The sequence below is a fragment of the Saimiri boliviensis genome, chromosome X (genome assembly GCF_048565385.1).
Source record: "Saimiri boliviensis isolate mSaiBol1 chromosome X, mSaiBol1.pri, whole genome shotgun sequence".
NCBI lineage: Eukaryota > Metazoa > Chordata > Mammalia > Primates > Cebidae > Saimiri > Saimiri boliviensis.
This window is the reverse complement of record NC_133470.1, coordinates 29,288,141-29,309,489: the sequence shown is the minus strand read 5'-3', so window position 1 is coordinate 29,309,489 and position 21,349 is coordinate 29,288,141. Positions and strand designations below refer to the sequence as shown.

The 21,349-nt window shown below is 34.3% G+C and overlaps 1 protein-coding gene across 11 annotated transcripts in view; it reads left to right on the top strand.

Annotated features, from left to right (window-relative positions):
- Window positions 1-21,349, top strand: part of DMD (dystrophin) — a 2,654,855-nt gene that overhangs the window by 1,350,333 nt on the left and 1,283,173 nt on the right. For all 11 annotated transcript variants that reach the window (XM_074391460.1, XM_074391464.1, XM_074391461.1 and 8 more), the window contains 3 exons: window positions 2,177-2,347; window positions 19,638-19,817; window positions 20,123-20,251. In XM_074391460.1, the coding sequence (XP_074247561.1) occupies window positions 2,177-2,347; window positions 19,638-19,817; window positions 20,123-20,251 (480 nt within the window). The remainder of the gene's footprint in view (window positions 1-2,176; window positions 2,348-19,637; window positions 19,818-20,122; window positions 20,252-21,349) is intronic.

The window sequence follows — 21,349 nt, the reverse complement described above, 5'->3', positions numbered from 1 at the left end:
TTAATCTGGACTCTACCTTTCAGATCTCTTAGCAACAAAAGCCAAACCTTGTCCATGTTTTATTTATCTGTAAGTTAGTAAAATAAATGCAAATAAAGCTTTGGTCTGTACATTCAGGCACAGTTTTTTACTGAATCATCCCTAAAGGGAAGTAATAAGAATAAAGTAATAGATTGAGGTGTTAAAATATGTCTAGCTCTCTCAAACTGTTGTCTGATTTTACCGTCAGAATATCCCTGTATTCTATTAATAAGTATAATAATCTCATTTGATAGATGTGTTAACAGAGAATAATGAGGTGTCCTGCCAAAAATCATACTCAAGTTGAGAGGCCAGTAGGTATTGCCTAACATGCTTATATTACATCATGCTGTTTCTGCAGGGTCAAATATTTAAATCTACTGTTCAGATTCCCAGTCTTCATCACAGAAAAGGTTTTTTTAAAATATATATAGTGAAAACACATAACAAAACAGAAGAAACTTCTAAGAGTTTAAACTCTTTATGTAAACTGTACCAGTTATATTTTCTAACTTGCAGTTAATGATTTGTAGGTTATCATTCATTCCTTTATTCAATATATAACACATACTTAGCAAGACTTTTTTTGTTCAAGGAGCTTTGAGGGGTTTAAGGGAATAATCTAAAGATGTGTGAGGCAAGAAAATTTGCCTTTAAGAAACTTAAATTTATCTGGCTTTTGTTGATCATTTGACTGAATTTAGGAAGAGGTCCTGGGCTTTTTATTAAACCAACCAACTGAAAATCTTAACAAAATACAGGCACATCTGACAAAGTGGTAGAGAAATACAAATCTGTTCATTTCTTTTTTTATTTTTATTTTTGTTATTGTTTTATTTATTATACTTTAAGTTCTGGGGTACATGTTCAGATCATGAAGATTTGTTACATAAGTATATACATGACATGGTGGTGGTTTGCTCCATCCATCGCCCCGTCATCTACATTAGGTATTTCTCCTAATGCTATCCCTCCCCAATCTCCCAACCCCTAGCTATTCCTTCCCTAGCATCCCACCCACCAGGCCCCAGTGTGTGATGTTCCCTTCCCTGTGTCTGTGTGTTCTCATTGTTCATCACCCACTTATGAGTGAGAACATGCGGTATTGAGTTTTCTGTTCTTTTGTCAGTTTGCTGAGAATGATGGTTTTCAGTTTCATCCATGTCCCTGCAAATGACATGAATGCATCCTTTTTTGTGGCTGTATAGTGGTCCATGGTGTATATGTGTCACGTTTTCTTTATCTAGTCTATCCTTGATAGACTAGATAATCTGGGCATTTGGGTTGGTTCCAAGTCTTTGCTATTGTGAACAATGCTGCAATAAGCATATGTGCAAGGATCTAGAAATAGAAATACCATTTGACCCAGCAATCCCATTACTGGGTATATACCCAAAGGATTATAAATCATTGTATTATAAATTTGTCCATTTCTTAATTAAGAATATGGATAATTTGCTTTTGAAGGTCTTGGTTTCAAACACTGAGAACAGGAGCACAGGATAAAGTCATGAGTTTTTCTATTAATGGGAATGAATGTTGTCTTTGCATTCATTTTCTTTGTTCTTAATGGATGGCAAAATTTTATGTAAGGAGGGAGTGACCTATTCACTGTATTATTTTTGAGCAGATTTAAGACACGTTAAAGATGTAATGAGGATAAAATTGATAAATCTAGGTATTACACAAATACTTTTACTTTTTGAGAGAATATTCTATCTTCCTTTTGATTCCTTACCAAGATGAGTAAGCCTCATTTGTATATAGAGGATTGTAAAGTTTCTTGCCACATTTTTGACAAATGAGTAAGTTTTCAGTGAGAAACTAGTCTTACCTTCATTTTAACTTAATTTATTTATCATAAACTTTGGCCAAAAATTATCTTACATTAGAGAGAAATTCTTACTGCTTTCTTTTATACCATGACAACATACAAGACACTATCTTTTGGACAAATGATGTCATCTGCCCTAGACTATTTTTATTCACTTGTAATATTCAGAATATATGATTTTTATAAAATACTATTTTAAAACATGTAAGAAAATAGTTATTTTAAATAACAGAAATATAAAAGTTCCAAATAAGTGGTTATAACTAAACTTGAATTAAAGAATAAATAAACTAAATTACATTTTATTATCATTCTTTTCAGGTAACAGAAAGAAAGCAACAGTTGGAGAAATGCTTGAAATTGTCCCGTAAGATGCGAAAGGAAATGAATGTTTTGACAGAATGGCTGGCAGCTACAGATATGGAATTGACAAAGAGATCAGCAGTTGAAGGAATGCCTAGTAATTTGGATTCTGAAGTTGCCTGGGGAAAGGTAAAACCTATATCACTGAAGGTTATTTTGAACATAGGTGAAAACACATAGTAATATGATTTTGTAAGGAAGTATTAACATGTAGCATTAAAAAATATTAATATTATCTTGTTTCATTTTCCCTTTCTTAAAAATGAAGCCATAGCTTAACTGTACCTTTCAGAACCATGATAAAACCAATGGTAAACTTTAGCAAGAGTCTCTCCAAAGCTTCCTTAGAGTTCAGAAAATTATGAATAAGATCTTAAAAAATACATAGGTCATTAGTCTGAAAATTGGTCCAGATCCTGTGTTCTACTGACTTGTCTAAGACCATACTGTCCAGATGAATCCCACAGCCATGAAGAGGGCAAGGACACAGAGACTGAAGACAGTTGGGCTGGACAGGACTTGCAAGATCAGCATATTGCCAAAGTCACATTTCAGAAAGAATCTCAAGGTGTCTATGCAGGGGCTATCATTTCCATTGCCAAATAATACAGGGACTCCTGCAGTCCTTAGCTGTTAAATTCTTGCCCTTTCTCTGATGGCCAGTCAGACATTTATTGCTGCCAAGAATTTAATTCAAGGCACTCATGGCTTAATATTTTTTTTTACAAGGTACTCATTACCAGATTACTTGTAAGTGTGTTGGCATAAAGAAAATAGCTGATTTTGGTAACTTGTTTATACCTCAAAATTTGCCAGTGTCTTAGGCCATTTACACCCACTTGATGTTTAAAGTTACCAAATTAAGTAGATGTATAATAAATTCTTTCTTTATTTTAATTTTATTTTATTTTATTTATTTTTTTTTTTTTTTGAGACGGAGTTTTTTGCTCGTTACCCAGGCTGGAGTGCAATGGCGCAATCTCGGCTCACCACAACCTCCGCCTCCTGGGTTCAGGCAATTCTCCTGCCTCAGCCTCCTGAGTAGCTGGGATTACAGGCACGTGCCACCATGCCCAGCTAATTTTTTGTATTTTTAGTAGAGACGGGGTTTCACCATGTTGACCAGGTTGGTCTCGATCTCTCGACCTCGTGATCCACCCGCCTCGGCCTCCCAAAGTGCTGGGATTACAGGCTTGAGCCACCGCGCCCGGCAATTCTTGCTTTATTTTTAATTCAGTGTGGCTATTCAGATTATTCAAAGTTGGGAAATTTTCAGCGTATTATGTAAAAACTTACAATCATATGAATGAGACTCAAAATGAAAACTGTCTTTATGTAGATTCAGAGAACAAGTAGTAATGTATTTTGTTACATAAAATATTTTCAAATATATAGTAGTGAATTAAATTATTTTTTTCCTCATTCCAAATAAATTTAATGTTAGATAAGATATTGAATTATAGTTTTCCATTTAGGATCACATATGATGAGATTACTATAGTAAGGAGGATATAATATATATAGGTTAAAATGCACATTAGCCTTATTTTTTCTTATCATTCAAGCACACTTGAGGTATTTTTGCATTAGCCTCACCATGAAGTCATTCAAATATTATAAGATAATGAACTTTGCAAAGGTTTGTAAGTTATCCTTGTCATATAGAAAGCTTGAATAGTCTAGAGAATTGTCTGCATATTGAATCTTCCTGGAAAGTATTTTTCATAAAATCAAAAAGCAAAGCTCATTTGAGATCTAGTAGGAAAAAAAGCTTAGAAAACTGGAGTTTATTTTCTTTCTTTATAAAGATAATTTATCACTCTAGCTAGATCTCTTGAAACACTAAGCTGTTAATGACATACTCTGAAATCTCTTACTTGTCAAAGAGTGTAGTAATTGGTATCTAAATTATATAACTGTTTTTTTTTGACAATTTGTTTGGAAGGTGCTAATTTCTTTAAAAATAACAATCATGTAAGAAAAAGATATGCCCTGCAGATTTAAATCAGTCATATTTATAAAAATCATTCTAACAATTTAACATAAAATTCAAACTCTCATATGTGAAACCCCATGACTACTGAGTACATTCTCATTACTCATGGTTTCTTAGTAGGTAGAGAGCTTGATCCAAGCCATAACTTTCATCTGCTGTTTCAAATAGCAGATCTACTGATAAATGCCAAAATTTTAAAAACCAAATTAAATTCATTTAAATACAATACGTAATATGTAGTTGCTAATCATTCTAAGTATTTGGAATGTGACTACAGAAAACTTGAATAACTAGAGTCAATTTCTTTTTATTAATTATTTTAAATTTTTGGATATTCTAATTTATTTCTGCTGAATTTCTCTCTGTTCCATTGAGCCTAGAACATTATATTTATTTTCAAATGAAAATATTTGAACACCTAGGTTCAAATATTCAAATACATAAAATGTCAATTATGAAGTGATTGTTTGACCTTCAGTTTATTGAGACAAAGCATAATTTCAAGTATATTGACTGGAGTTATCTTAAGTATCACAATTATATTTACTATATATTAAATTCTAGTTAAAGAGATACATATAGCACAACTTGACAAGCATAAATAAATTGGAAAACTAGGAAAAGGAAAATTATAGTAGATAAATAATTTTTAAAATGTGCACAGAAATATATCCACTATGTCCCATGGATGGTGGAATGTACAGGAAACCACAAAGCCACAAACTGGCACCAAGCTCCTAACAGACAAAACCAAGAAGTAAACATATTTATGAGACTCAAAGTGTCCAAATTATTAAAATAGTGATTATTATTATTATTTTTTTTTTGTAGAAAGTGTTTTATTTAAAGAGAGAAAAAGGAGAAGGAGAGAGAAACAGCTAACTCTCACACTGAGTGAGAGAATCCAGAAAGATGGAATCCAGGAGAGGAAAGCAGCTCCCACACTGAGTGGAAGGGAATAGAGAGAGAGATGGAGTTTAGGAGGGGAAGACAGGCTTCCATGAGGGAGTGTGGAAGGGGACCCCAGAGGGAAAATCCAGGAGAGAGAAAAACAGCTTCCACGAAGGGAGTGTTTGTGGAAGGGGATGCAAACATGCAGTCCCTGATTAAAATAATTTTAGCTTTACTAGTAGTCTGTTAGCTCTTTGCTAGAATTTAGTGCCAGAAGAAAATAAATGGGAGGGTCATAAAGGAGATAACAAGCTGATTAATATTTTTATAATAAATAGCAATTCTATGAGAGGAAAAAATGTTGGAGCAGAAGTCTAAAGTACTCTAGTAATTGTTTTCAGATTTTTAGGTTCTCCATTTTACTAATTTTTAATTTTGCATGGATACATAGTAGGTGTATATATTTATGAATTACATGAGATATTTTGATACAGGCATGCACTACATAATAATCACATCATGTAACCTTCTGTGAATATGTTTTCCTACAACTGAGCTTTTAAGTAGAATTTGACATCAGGATTTGAGGGTTATTTTCTCTGAATAGAGAAAAAACAATATCTGTATCTTTTTTCTGGAAAGAATCCAGACTGTTTCTAACTGATAATACATCTGTATACTTGGCCCTATATCTAATTCGAAAGCAAGACTTCATGTTTATGTCATAGTACCAGAAGGCTTCAGTAGCTAAAATTTTTGCACTTAGAGTTTTGTGTTTGAACCAGTCACAGAGAAATTGGCTATTGAGCCTTTTTGTGCCAAGCATAATTGAAGAAAGAAAACTTACCATCAACAACTCAAAATATGTTGACTTCTCTAGGAATCTACATCAATCTCTCAGTGAATAGATTTATTTGAAAACACAGTTGGGCTATTACTTTAGCTATAAACGGTATTGAAAATACAGCTTAACAGTACTCTCTTACTTGATGACATTCAAAAGGTGGAGTGAGAATGTTTTATAGGGGGCAGAAAGTATCAAGTATTGAGTGTGGTGAAAATTAATCTAGTGGTCAATAATGATAAGACTAAGTCTAAATGTATTAGTTTTTCTTGTGATAGAGAAAACTAGAAATCACTTTTCAAGATCAAAATTAGCAGTGTTTGGAAGTATTGCTCCAATTGGAGAATCAGAAGTCACCTTAAAAACAATATAGATTTTACTAATCTATAGCAATATAGATTCCATAAAGTCCTCATGTGATGTAAAAGTTTTAGAGTTTTGGTTTTTAACTAGCCATGTTATATAATTGAGGAAATTTCCTATCCTAAATTAGAAAAGCATAAGGATATTTAAAGTTCAGTTCAGTTTTTCTTACATTGTGAAGCTGAGAAAAATAAATCTAACATTAAAATCAGAATGAATCTAGTCTTCCATGGTCTGACTTATTGTATTTATATCATGAATGCTGTTTATCAAAATTCCTGTCATATTAAATCAAACCCTTCCACATGATCTAACACTTGAATTTTTATGAGGAAAAAAAAACCCTGGCTTCTCTATAATCATTTTCACATTTCACCTCCTTCCGATGGTTTGGGCAGGTCCCAGATGATGCATTGTCTATAATGCAAACTATATTGGTGGCCACCAAAGCAGCCAGGCATTCTTGCTGTTTCTCTGTTTCCTGCTAGATTGTGTTATTAAATTAATTTAATAATATTTTATCACCTGTCTATAGCCATAGGCCATGTGAAAGAAGTATTCCAGTACCACCAAAATTCTAAATAATGTCCCATCAGAACCACCAACACAACTATCATTTAGGCCTACCATAAAATACACAGAATTAATCAAATGAGACAACCATCATAGTGTGAGCAATACTTAAGTCAGCCCCATGCACCTTCAGAGAGGAGCTACTAGCATTGAGATGAATTATTCCAACTTGTAGGGAAACCAAATAGACACTGAAAGGAACAGTTTCTTCCTTGCTTGCTTGCTTGCCTGCGTGCCTGCCCGCCTGCCCGCCTGCCCACCTACCCATCTACCCACCTACCCGCTCACCTCCCTGTCTGCCTGCTTTCTTGCCTGCTTTCCTTCTTTCTTGCTTTTCTTCTCTTTCCTTCTTTCCTTCTCTTTCTCTTTCTCTCACTCTTTCTCCTTTCTTTCTCTCTCTCTTTCTCTCTCTTTCTCCCTTTCCTTTCTCCTTTCCTTTCCTCTTTTCTCTTTTTTCTTTTCTTTTCTTTTCTTTTCCGTTCTTTTCCTTTTCCTTTCCTTTTCTTTTCTTTTCCTAACAGAGTCTAGCTCTTGTTGCCCAGGCTGTAGTGCAGTGGCACAATATCAGCTCACTGCAACCTCCACCTCCCAGTTTCAAGCAATCCTCCTGCCCCAGCCTCCCGAGTAGCTGAGATTACATCCGTGCACCACCATGCTCAGCTGATTTTTTGTATTTTTAGTAGAGACAGGATTTCACCATGTTGGTCAGGCTGGTCTCAAACTTCTGACCTCAGGTGATCCATCTGCTTTGGCCTCCTAAAGTGCTGGGATTACAGGCATGAGCCAGTGTACCTGTCCAGAAGAATTTCTTATGCTGGCTGAAAAATCAGTTTACATATATATATATATATATATATATATATATATATATATATATATGTATACACATACACATACACACACACTTTAAGTTCTGAGATACATGTGCAAACCGTACAGGTTTGTTACCTGGTTATACACATGCCATGTTGGTTTGTTGCATCCATCCCCCTGTCATCTATATTAGGTATTTCTCCTAGTATTATCCCTCCTCAATTCTCCCAACCCCTGCTAACCCTCCTCTCCCTCTGACACTCTAACATGCCCTGGTGTATGATGTTCACCTCCCTGTGTCCCTGTGTTCTCATTGCTCAATACCCACTTATGAGTGAGAACATGCAGTATTTGGTTTTCTGTTCTTGTGTCAGTTTGCTGAGAATGATGGTTTCCAGCTTCATCCATGTCCCTGCAAAGGACATAAACTCATCCTTTTTTATGTCTGCATAATATTCCATGGTGTATATGTGCCACATTGTCTTTATCCAGTCTATCGTTGATGGGCATTTTGGTTGGTTCCAGGTCTTTGCTATTGTAAACAGTGTCACAGTAAACATACGTGTGCGTGTGTCTTTATAATAGAATGATTTGTAATCCTTTGGGTGTATACCCAGTAATGGGATTGCTGGTTCTTTATAAACTTGGCATAGGCTTAGGGGGAAATTCGCCATTTGTTTTCTAATGCTGTCACTTTTAAAAAGGAAGGGGAAGGTTGCCTAAAACCATGAAAGAGATGTTGTAAAAATCAAGCTTCTTGAGAAATATAGTCAAATTGGAAATACCTTAAATGCTGCAGTGTGATACCATTTACCCAAAGGTTGAAATATGTAAAAGTACACATTATTTAGTTATATATAATATATAGCAAAGGCAGAAAGATGTGTGGGAATTAGTATAAACTGAATACAGAACAAGAGCTATATCTGTGAGGAAAGACAAAAGAATTGGCTGGGATGTGAATAGGACACTTAAATGATATTTGTAATATGTCATTCCTTAAGATGAGTTATGTGTATAGAAGTAATTATTACATTTGGTATACTTTCTATGTGTCTAAAATAACGTATAAGAACATAAGAAAGTAAAACATACAAAAAAGCCAAATGCTTGGGATTTTTTCTTTTGGTTACCCCACCAGCCAGTTTCTGTAAGATAAATCTTAGTAATTAAGAAACACCTACTTGATGGAAATTATTGGTTTCAAATAAATTTGGCCACTGCTCATTTGGCAAAAGATTCTCATGCTGATTGAGCAACAAGACAGGAACCCACAGATTAATTTCACTGAGATTAATAAGGAACATTGTCTTTCCAGTTTTTTAAGAGGATGTTTCTGGGGGTTTGTTGACCTTATTATCTACATTGAAACATGACTTACAGAATCTTATCAGTGATTCCCTTGTGAACATAGAGTCAAGGGAATAAATAGTGCAAAGTGAGAATTGAGAATTTTCATCAAAGTGGAACTAAAAGCTAGCCTGTGAATGGTCAATTTGTGTGGCAGCAGTGCAGTTGTACTATCCTTAAGAACACCTCTATTCACAGGGAATCGTTATTAGAAAGGACATATCTGTAAGTCATTGGGTGAGGTAACATCAGAACTGAAGGTCCTCTGAAAATGATCTTATTTCTCTTTTCGTAAACAAGAAAAGGGCGCAAAAAGCTCCATATCCCTTTCTCTGTTTCTCAATTACTTTCTTTTTAAAATTACTTTAGATTTGGGTGTTACATATGCAGGTTTGTTACATGGGTATATTTGGTAACAATTCTAAAATTCATATGGAACCAAAAGAGCCAGAATAGCCAAAGCAATCCTAAGCCAAAATAACAAAATTGAAGGCATCAGATTCCCTCACTTCCAACTATACTACAAAGTTGTAGTAACCCAAGCAGCATAATACTATTACAAATATAGACACACAGATGACACACAGATCAGTGAAATAGAATAGAGAACTGAGAAATAAGGCTGCACAGCTACAACCAACTGATTTTTAACCAAGTTGGCAAAAAAAAAAAGTAACAGGGAAAGGACAAATGACTCATTAAATGGTGCTGGGATAGCTGGCTACCCATATGCAGAAGAATGAACCTGGACTCCTACCTCTCACCATATGCAAAAGTTAACTCAACATGGATTAAAGTCTTAAATGTAAGCCATCAGACTACTAAAAATCCTAGAAGAAAACCTAAGAAAAATTATTCTTGACACTGGCTTAGGCAAATAATTTATGACTAGGACCTCAACAGAAAATTCAACAAAAACAAAAATTGACAAAAGAGGCTTAATTAAATTACAGCTTCTGTACAGAAAAAGAAATAATGCACGAAGCAGATAACCTCCAGAATGGGAGAAAATATTTGCGAACTATACATCTTATAGAGGATTAATATCCAGAATCTATAAGGATCTTAAACCTATCAACAATAAATTAAAAAGAAACCCATTAAAAACTGGATGAAGAACATGAACAGACACTCCCCAAAAGAAGACATACAAGTGGCCAACAAGCATATGAAAAAATCTTCAAAAGTACTAATCATCAGAGAGATGCCAGTCATACCCCAAATAAGATACCATCTAACACCAGTCAGCATGGCTTTTGTTAAAAAGTCAGAAAATCACAGATGTTAATTGCTTTCATAGGGTGACCAGGACTAAATTTGTATTAGTCATTCACTCTCCTAAGAATTTCAAAGTCTTGTGGGTCCTGGCTCCTCAATATGAGGATTAATGTTACCATGGGAACCATTAAAAGAGCTGACCTAGTAGAGGCATATCAATTCTAGCTAACTTCTTGAGCTTCCCTATAGAGGAGAATGCCAAAGAAACTCTGTTACCAAGAGGAAGATAAATTGATAAGAGTCAGATAAATTAGAGCAGAGATTGGTAAACTATAATTGGTAGGCCTAATCCATTCAGCCACCTTCTTTTGTGCAGCCCATGGGCTAAAAATTGTTTTTATGTAAATGGCTGGAAAAAATTCAAATAAGAACCATGTACTTCATGACACATAAAATTATTAAAAAGGCAAATGTCAGTGTATAAATAAGACTTTATTGAGGTGTATCAACTTCTATTTGCTTACTTTTTCTGGCTGCTTTTGTACTACAACAGCAGAGTTGAGTAACTGTGACAGAGACTACATGGTTCACAAAGCCTAGAACAACTACTGTGTGGCTATTCACAGACAATATTCAAACTCCCGAACTAGAGGAAAGCTAATATAGAAGCCGTTCCCTGTTTGACCTTAGACTTTTGCCATGTCTTCTTCTTGAAGGAGTATCAGAGGTTTGGCATCTCTAGGATCCTTTTGATAGGCCAGTAGGTTGCAGAATTGGTCTTTCCTAAATAGAATGATTCATCTAAGTTTTCTTCCTGCTCAAAATTCAATAGTCACACATTCCAAACCATAGATACTAGAATGTGTAGCACTTCTGAAAGATACTGGGTGGTGCCTGACACAGCTTCAGATGTTTAAACATGCCATCTCCTTGAAGAGAACTATGAACCCAAGAATATCTTAGGTATCCTGCGTCAGATTCTTAATGATCCCACAGAGAGAGAATGGGAGATCTTCCAGAAGTAGCTAGGATGTGGTCAGGGTTGATTAGTTGAAGGGACAGCTGCAGGTAAGAAAACTGTCCTGAATGCTGTTACCATGTGACCATGTTTTCAAATTACAGTTATAGAAAAAAGGAATAAATTTTAGAAGCATGCCACATCGTTTGAAAGGCAAAGGAAAATTTTTTAAATAAGAGAAGGAAGACATTTGAGAATATTAACAAATGAGATAAAAGATTAATCCTGAAAATTGAAATTTTAAACTATTAATACTAACTGGAACTTCCTACAGCCACATAGCCCTTTCACTGTACATTTGAATTCAATTTTCTTCAATCAGAGTGGTATTAAAGAATATAAAATTTATGTTAAGATTTTGAAAATATGGATTACTCCTAGCTGTATGGTCCAGATAACAGCAATGCCATGAGGCAACCATCACAATAATATTTATCACCCCATAAATGTTCAGATACTTTTCCTTTTCTGTTAATGGAATTTTCCAGGTTGAGGTGAGAAACTCTGCTAACTATAGAGATGATGGAAGGAAATGGCGAGGCAATCTACAGGAGATTACTAGCACCTGAAGGGTTTGAATACCAGAACTGCACAAGATCCTCGAGCTGTCATAATAACCCCTAATCTATTGGACTATTATGTAGGTGATAATAGTTCATTCGGCCTAAGGACTGGGAAAATGTCTGTTTTGGTCACTGATATTTTCCGTATACATAAGATATTGCCTGACACATAGTATATACTTATGAAATATATGTTTATACATGAATTGTAAATTGAGTTGAAAATTATAATGACAAAGCAGTTCTTGAGAAAAGAGAAAAATGCTGATGTACATTTAAAATTTTACAAGTTTTAGAACAAACATCATCTGATTCAATGTTTTCGTTTTATAGATTAGAAAATACAAGTCCTGGTACATAGCAAAACTGTAACTAGAATCCAATACTATGCCTGATTTCAACAGTTTTTTCCACTGTACCAAATTATTGTAAGAAATCTTATTTTCTAGTAATTTTAGAGTAATTCAAGCCTAAAATAACAAAAAGCTACTCATTATTTACAATAAGAATGAAATAAACCATGGCTAAATTTCAAGTGCAGAAAATATAAGTCCTCATTAAAATAATAAAATGAAAAACCCACGTGTATTTATCACCTATTATAGTCTGTAGTCTGTCCCCACTGGGGTGATTTTAGATTTCAAATATTTGTTCTTTAGTATCTTAAAATCACTATGATTAGTTGAGTGTAAGTAAATCAATCTAAATATCTCATTACTGGCCGAAATTGTTTAGCATATGAATTGAGCATGCAAATATAACCATAGGCAAAGTAAATATGTATGTGATTAACAGAGGTTTATTTCTCTGATGATCATAATGTTTGGGAAATACAGCAAAGTCTAATCTATATGATTTTCTGATTTAATCACTTACATTTTTATTTCTAATTTTGTTTCAATCATTAGAAATTCCAACTCAGTTAAATAACTCAGTTCCATTAAACTCCTAAGTATCCATGGTATCATCCAAAATTTCAAATATGATTTTCTGGAAAAAAAAATAGTCCTATAGTATGTTAATCCTACCACCTGTTTTATTAACAGTAGTCTTAGTATGCCACGAGTTGCCTAAGAGGATCACACACACACAGACACACACACACACATACACAGACACACAAACACACAAATGGGATTAATACATTTAACTCAAGGTGTTAAATGCAGAATAATCTATGTCTACGTAGCCACTTGTCTAACAAGTTACTGTGCTTTTCACATTCATTTGGAGACAACGTTTTATAATATTTAACATCAGGAAGAACAATGATTAGTTCCTCAATTATCCTTTGGTTTCCAGGTCACTCCTAGAATTTGATGACTCTCACTCAGTAAAAACTTAGAATGCGTCTTCCTGTTTGCCTGTGGTTTTCAACATTGGTTGCACATCGAAATCACCTTATAAACTTGAAAAGTATACCAATGTCTGGGGCTCACTTCTGGAATTCTGATTTAATTGGTCTGATTGTAACCAGCTCTAATATTCAGTGAAGTTGAGAATCACTGGATAATGTGATACAAGATTTATGAATTTCAAGCTGTCTGATGAGACCTACATTCAGTTCAGTCAACCATGTCTTGTATTTTTTTAAACAATCGGCTTTCACAGTTTAAGGAGATTTGGTTTCTGGTCCTAGATTATCTGGATAACTGTCTAAACTCATCACTCCTCTTAGCTATAAAAACGTAAGAACTATTACTTACTTCTAAAGTCTGTTATACAATCATTCCCATGAAAAATTACATATCTTTTTTTTTAAGTGAGCACAGTAATTTATCTGTGACGTGAAATAACACTAGCAGATCATTAACTTGGTGCAATGAATGCATCAAGCAGCTGTTACTTAGAAAATAGAACATCTGTTAAATGTCTTTGGAGTCACTATTCACTGTCATTATAGTTATAGCTGTAATTTCTGTTCATTCTGCTTTCATGAAATTCTTCTTTAATAAACAACACATTATTATTAAAAAGTCAATACACATTGCTATAGAATCCATATTTAATGTTTTATGTTCTTTTTGAATTTATCATTATATTATTCTGTCACATTAGCCTAATTATAAAATATGTCCTAAACCTCTAGCCATGATAAAGTAATGTTGGGGGCTGAAAAAGCAATTAGCATCATATTTCCTCATGTTTAAGACATGCTAGATTGTATGATTCACCATTGATATGATTACATCTGCTGAGAATTTAAAAAAAAAAAAAAAAACACTACCACTTTTAAGGTAAACCTAAATTGTATGTTTCATCTCAATTTTACAATCCTTAAAATGTGAGAAATGCACATCTTAGAATTGCAGTAATATGGCCATGTGTTCCTTTGCTTTTAATGATTATGTTATGTAGCTAAAAGCTGAAAGAACTCTCTCCTGTCCCCTATGATCAGAAATGGTATAATATTTGCATGTACTAACTAAGTACAGAATTCACTTCGGTAGGGGGACCTCTCAAGATGCCTTTTATGGCTGCTTTAGTTAGCCTTTTATTCATATTAGAGGGAGCATGCATAAGAGAAAGGAATATCTAAAAATAAATCTGAATTTAATTGAGTCCTGGTAAAGGGAGGAATCTTTAAGGAAATGGTGTTAACGTACATAGTTAAATAAATGTGGTGCCGATTGAAGAAAGGCTTTATAGAAGAGGAGACTCTTAAGATAATAAAATTTGTTTAAAAAGAGGAGGTGTAAATAATGGGAGATCAGACAGAGAAGGAATCTTAGGAATTTAAGTCCCTGAGAAATTCCAAGAGAATTTGTAGACGTTATTAGAAAACTTGTGAAAATATGAAATGGGTAGAGGAGAGAATGGAGCTTAAGTGAGCTATATTTCTTTGCCCTTGAAGGAAAATATTTGTAAAGGTGTCCCTATGGGACCAGATAATTGTTTCAATGATTTTAACAGTTCTACATTAAAATAATTAAAAATGCTGATGGTATGATCACATGCTGATGGTATGATCAGCAGAGACCAGTTGAGAAGGTTTTCTCATCTTGCTATTGGATCAATGCAATAAGCTGATAGCTGAATCCTGAACTTAAATTTCTACAATCTATTAAACGTGTAGATATTGGGAATGAATCAGAATATATTATTCATCCTTCCTATCAACATGGGGCATGACTTCACTGTAATAAATTAACTTATTTTACTCATTATTTTATAATAAGGAAATTAGAGTAGCATTTAAAAATTATTATGGCTAAGAAGTAGATAGCAAATTTGTTTGAAATCATGGAAGTTAGTGCTTAATATTTGAACTATTTTTCTGGAGCTTTCAAATGTTACAAATTCAACATACGGAAAATAAAAACATGTTAGACATTGTGGCAATTTATACTTTAATTGTATTTTACTTACGTCAGACCTTTTCCCCTCTATCCCAAAAACCCTTAATGCCAAGTATGTAGTTTGCATTTAACTACTCTTGAATTTCCTGAAGGTAGACTTACAGTCATTTCATAGGTCAAATTAAAACTGAGTTTACACAATCTTGCTTTTTCTTAAGCCTTAAAATCAATCCTAGCAGCTGTCACATGACGACATGATTGAGAAACCTGAAGTGTCTGAGTTATAATTTAGTGAATTTAGTCATTGAATTTGAACTTGTTCCTTCAAAAGAGTAGATCTTCTGGAACTCTCTCTACCTCTTACCTCACAAGGCAGAAGAAGGCATGTGTGCTGAGAATTGGATGCTTTTGAAAAGGAGGAAATGCCATGTATGTTCAGCTGTTTCTCCCCGTCTCCCAAACCAATAAATAAGTAGCTCCCTTTGAGAGGAATGAGTAAAGATACAAAAAGAACAACCAAGGGAGTAGCTCTGTTCCTCCATACGTCTGAAGGTGTAGACATTCTTCTGTTGTGGGAAACTGTTAGAGCAAAAGAAAATGGTTCTGCAACAACCTCATCAAATGTATTCTTTTAGTTTACAATAAGGATTCCCTGTTCCTCTATGGTAGCCTTTTATTCCAACTTTCATGCCTTCTCATTGATTTGTACTTTGTCTTTAGTCAATTCAAACCATTCCATGCTTTATGGCACACTCCACCTTCAAATATCGTCTCTCCCTTGAAGTCATTCATGCTTATTTCAGCCGTAGCTCATCTGTTTCAAAAAAAAAGTGTGATTGTTTTCTAGTATAATATCAAATTGTTTTATTACATTTAAGCTTTCTTCTGCAGCTACACTGTAGGCACAATTAGAGTAAGGGTTGCAAAGATTACTTCTTTCCCCATCTCTGGCAATGAATAGCACAGTACAGATTGGATATTAGGCACCTAATATACATTGGTCAATTACTATTTTTATTTTATTTTATTTATGTATGTATTTTGAGACGGAGTTTTGCTCTTTTTGCTCAGGCTAGAGTGTAATGGCATGATCTCAGCTCACCGGAACCTCTGCCTCCCAGGTCCAAGCAATTCTCCTGCCTTAGCCTCCCAAGTAGCTGGGATTATAGGCATGAGCCACCATGCCTGGCCAATTTTGTATTTTTAGTAGAGATGGGATTTCACCATGTTGGTTAGGTTGGTCTTGAACTCCCAACCTCAAGTGATCCACCTGCCTTGGCCTCCCAAAGTATTGGTATTACAGGTATGAGCCACTGTGCCTGGCCTGGTGAATTAATATGTAAGTGAGATCTTCAGGAAGCAAGATCAGCATAGTATTTAAAAGCAAAGTCTTATTTAAGTCATACCTTTGATTAAAAACATATTTGAGGGGGAAAATTTGAAACTCACTAACACAATATTTTTTCCTAACCAGAAATAGTACTTATACAAATAATTGAATACTTGTTTATTGTTGAATAACATACATAAAGGTTTAACCCTAAGTCTCTCTTTTTTTTTTTTTTTTTTTTTTTTTTTTTTTTTTACGGAGTGTAAATATTCCTATGAATCACTTTGACCATTAGCAGTTATAAACCACCATAATATCACTGCATTTTTCAAATATAAGTTCATGATGGTGATAACTTGAACATCTTTTAGTTTTAATTTACGATTTTTTTCAGACTTAAGAAAACACTAGGAATTAATCTACATTTCCTATTTTATTGATCCCGTCAACTGAATATCACGGGACATTATTCAAGTAAGCTGGAGGATTTTGGCCACATGTTGATGCATAGTAGTTTTTGTGAGCCAGGAACTATGTGCAATATTATCCCCTAAGTTCAAAGCTTTTCTGATCTCTTCTGAGTTTTGGAAAATTCCATTGCCTTTAATTGCCTTGCTTGACATGTAAGAAACAAAGATCTATGTACACAGTAACTTTTTACATTGGTGCTAAAATATAGTGTCATATTTATGAAGACATTTTAAGAGATAATTAGTGATCCAAATATAAATTAAACTTCATGAAGTGTTACCTTTGTGAATAAATCAACTGCAGTGACATGTCACTAGACTGGAATATAGTAAGTAGAGAATTATCATTTACATATATGTCCATCTTTTTGACAAACTCATACTGGAATACAAGTTTTCATTGGACAGGGACTTCTCTACCATTTTAACTATAGTACCTAGTGGCAATGGCTGACATCTATGGTTGTAAAGCAGGCGTCCCCAAACTACGGTCCGTGGGCCACATGCTGCCCTCTGAGGCCATTTATCCAGCCCCCCGCCACACTTCAGGAAGGGGCACCTCTTTCATTCGTGGTCCCTGAGAGGAGCACAGTATGCGGTGGCCCCCCTATGGTCTGAGGGACAGTGAACTGCCCCCTGTGTAAAAAGTTTGGGGGTGCCTGTTGTAAAGGTTGTATACTACAAAAGGATGAAGACAAAGTATTGAAAGGGGTAAAATCTAGTCTATGTGCACTCTGAAGTCAAGCAATAAAGGGGCTGTGTCTACCCAAATGAGATACTTCTAATCTCCCAAAATATATTGAGTAGAATTACATATGATTCCGCTACAGTAGTAACTGCCATATAATAGGTGCTCAGTCAACACTTAAGATTGATAAATGAAGAAATTGCTTTTATGAATTGCTAAACTCATCCATGTGCAACACAGCACCTACGTATGAAGAACCTCATGCGTGATAGGTGTTGAGTTCATTTGGCATTAAGTAACTTCATTTCAGGTATTTTTATATTGGAAAAAATATAACACAAGACAATATTTTAGAATTGACAAAACAATAATTCTGTCTTACATAAAAATTTTTATACATTGTTACCTCATTTATTTTCCCTGTTTATTTGATGCCAAAGATAAAACCAAAACAAAAAGTATATGAAGTGATTTCGAGTGGACCAGGACCTCATGGTGTAGCAGAAAGACAGGCACAGGACTGCTTAGGGATATTATAAAGATAGAATAGACAGGTTGAGAGCAACTTTGTGAGGCCAGCCTACAGCTAATTTCTTACTCTCATACTCTATTTCTTAGAGTATGAAATACTCTGGCTGGCCTCACAGGGTTGCTCCTTGTATGTTAATTAATTGATTATTTGTAGGTGGGCTTCCTCTACTTTCTTGTTATTACTATTTCTCAATGATTTTGTTTTGCTTTGGCTTTCTGTGATTAAGACATCAGCTCTACTCGCAAATAGCTTTTGAGCTCAAGTGCCAATCATAGTCTCTGTATCTGTTAACCTTATTGAGAAAGGAGAAGGGGTCTGTTGGGCTTTGGCTCAGCTCTCTGTAGATGTCCAACAGCTGGCTAACTAGGCTGGCGAGGGGAGAACCAGGCACAAAGGCAGTGGAGTGCAGAGTGGCCATATTGTCGGCCATACCGTGTACCAGGAAAGGGGCTTTATACCGGGCAGGTAGTAAACATTTCTACTAGGATCACTTTTTCCATCAATATCCCATATATTTTTTTCATGTTAAATTTAATTGTTTTTTCATGTTTTATAAATCAAGTCTTAGGAAATAGTGATGTTCTCATAGGAGATTTTAGTCTAGGGTATATGGATATAATTAAGGTCTGTGAATGGATTGGGGAAAAAATACATCCTTATTTTTATTCACCTAAAACCAAAAGTCAGCATTTTTTTTCAATTATAGATATGAGTAACAAACCCCAGTAATAGCAGTACCCATAACTTTGTCACTAATAGAAATGACAGATAATTTTATGACATGTTCCAGATGTTGTATATACTTAAAAATAACAGTTATGCTCATCACTACATTGAAATTGTCCTAAACACCTGCTGCTAGATCTTGTTAATTAACCTGTTAATAAATAAACATGTATTACTACATCACATGTATTTTTAAAATGTTTTGCATATTGTATTTCAGTATAATTGTTTTATTTAAAATCCTGGATATTTTATGCCTTTAAAAACATTATTATGAGAAAAATTTCTTAAGCTTCAACAGATGCCAAAGAGATCCACGGCACTAGAAGGCTAAAAGTCCCTGCAGCAAATACAGTATCACTGTACTACAGAATTTTCTAAAGGCAGTTTCTTGTTTGTGGATGGGTTTTCAAATGTCTGCCTGTAGCCACTACATATGCAAATTAAGTAAATATAAGTATATTGAATTGAACAAGATATTTATGAAATGTGTAATGAAAAATAAGACGTGAATTATGCTTATGTGTATGTGTCTGTATATATGGTGTGTGTGTATATATATGTTGATAGTTACCCGATAATGAAACTGCAATGTGTATGGTATGCTTTTCATGATTCGTAAATACATAGTTATAGGTTTAAAACCTCATAAAAATCCTAGTAACCATACAGAAAGCCATTTCATAAGCATTAAATCTTAAGGCTACAATGTATGACTTGAAGGTCAATGCTATCCTTTTCACAGGCTACTCAGAAAGAGATTGAAAAACAGAAGGTGCACCTGAAGAGTATCACAGAGGTAGGAGAGGCCTTGAAAACAGTTTTGGGCAAGAAGGAGACATTGGTGGAAGATAAACTCAGTCTTCTGAATAGTAACTGGATAGCTGTCACCTCCCGAGCAGAAGAGTGGTTAAATCTTTTGTTGGTAAGACAAAAAGCTAGAAGCTTTTACAACTTTCTCAGTCACAAGAAAAAGATACATAAGTGACCAATAATAATTTTCTGTTTGAAAATTTCTCAATTCCACATATATGCTAGCTCTTAATTCATATCTGTAACAATATTTTAATATATTTTCTTTATATTTCTGCAATATTCTATATGAAAATACCACTTAAAACTAATCTGATTGAAACTCTTACTGTCTTTTTAAAATGTTAGAACATAGGAAAAATTATTTAAGAATATAATCTAACCAATAATGCCATGGTATATCTCTGTACAATTAAGGAATACCAGAAACACATGGGAACTTTTAACCAGAATGTGGACGACATCACAAAGTGGATCATTCAGGCTGATATACTTTTGGATGAATCTGAGAAAAAGAAACCCCAGCAAAAAGAGGACATGCTTAAGGTAGCAAATAAAATATGAAAAGTCACGTTCAAATTGCACAACAGTTATTTTCAATGATCTTTGTCCCAAAAGATACTAAGGATATCCTAATAAGAGTAAAGCAATCTTCTCTTCCTTTCTTTATCTTTCCTTTTTTCCTTTCTTCCCCGTTGGAATGGAAATTAATGATTTGGAAGAATATTGTAATCTGAATCTCTGTTCAAATCCACCACTCAGTTAGTTATTCCCAATGTAAACTATGCTCAGAAAGAGATTCCAAGATTTTTTTTTGAAATCATATTGTAAATTTTTGCTTATGTCAACGACAGTACTACATTCTAGGTCTAACACAAAGAACTGTCTTCTGCCACCATTCAGCCCACCTGACGTCCCATCATCTGAATGTTTTGTCTATGCTATACCCAAATCTCAGTAATTAGTCCCAGTGTTGGGCTTACGTAAAACTGAGTTTTTCATTTTTTACTGCATGTAAAGTAAACAACGTTTTGGGTTCTTTCTTTTAGTATTGAAACTGATTGTTAGGATGCTCTGTCTTCTTTGTCAAGGGCAACTTAATCTTTTCCTTAAAAATGATTCTGATAAAAGGGTATGAGAGGTATAATATGTAAATGTACCTTATTGTTACTACATTGTTTCTATTTGATGATCTCTCCTTTCCCACTTAAACAGGTAGAGCTGAATTTTAACAGCTCTTTTAAATAAATATTTTTATTTTATTTTGCTGAAATGTTTGATAATTTTATTGATTAGTTTTTTACAATTTAAAGAAAACTCAAAAATTATGTATCTTTCTATGCAATTCCTTTTTATGCCTCTGATATTTTCCACAGATTGCAATCTATCTTTAATGTAGAACTATAAATGCATTCCAGGCTTTCCCTAAAACACATTTATGCCATTGTCTGAAACTTATTTTGATGTGGATCTCTATTGTCCACTTCATTGTCCCTTGACATAGAGTCAAAGATGTCATCTTATCGTGAAATTCCTTCAAGACTTTTTGAATAATAGGGTCTGAGTTATGTAACTTACACCTTCTGTGACCAGGAAGATCAAGAACATTCCTCAGTACCTCTGTATGTGACACAGAATTTGTAT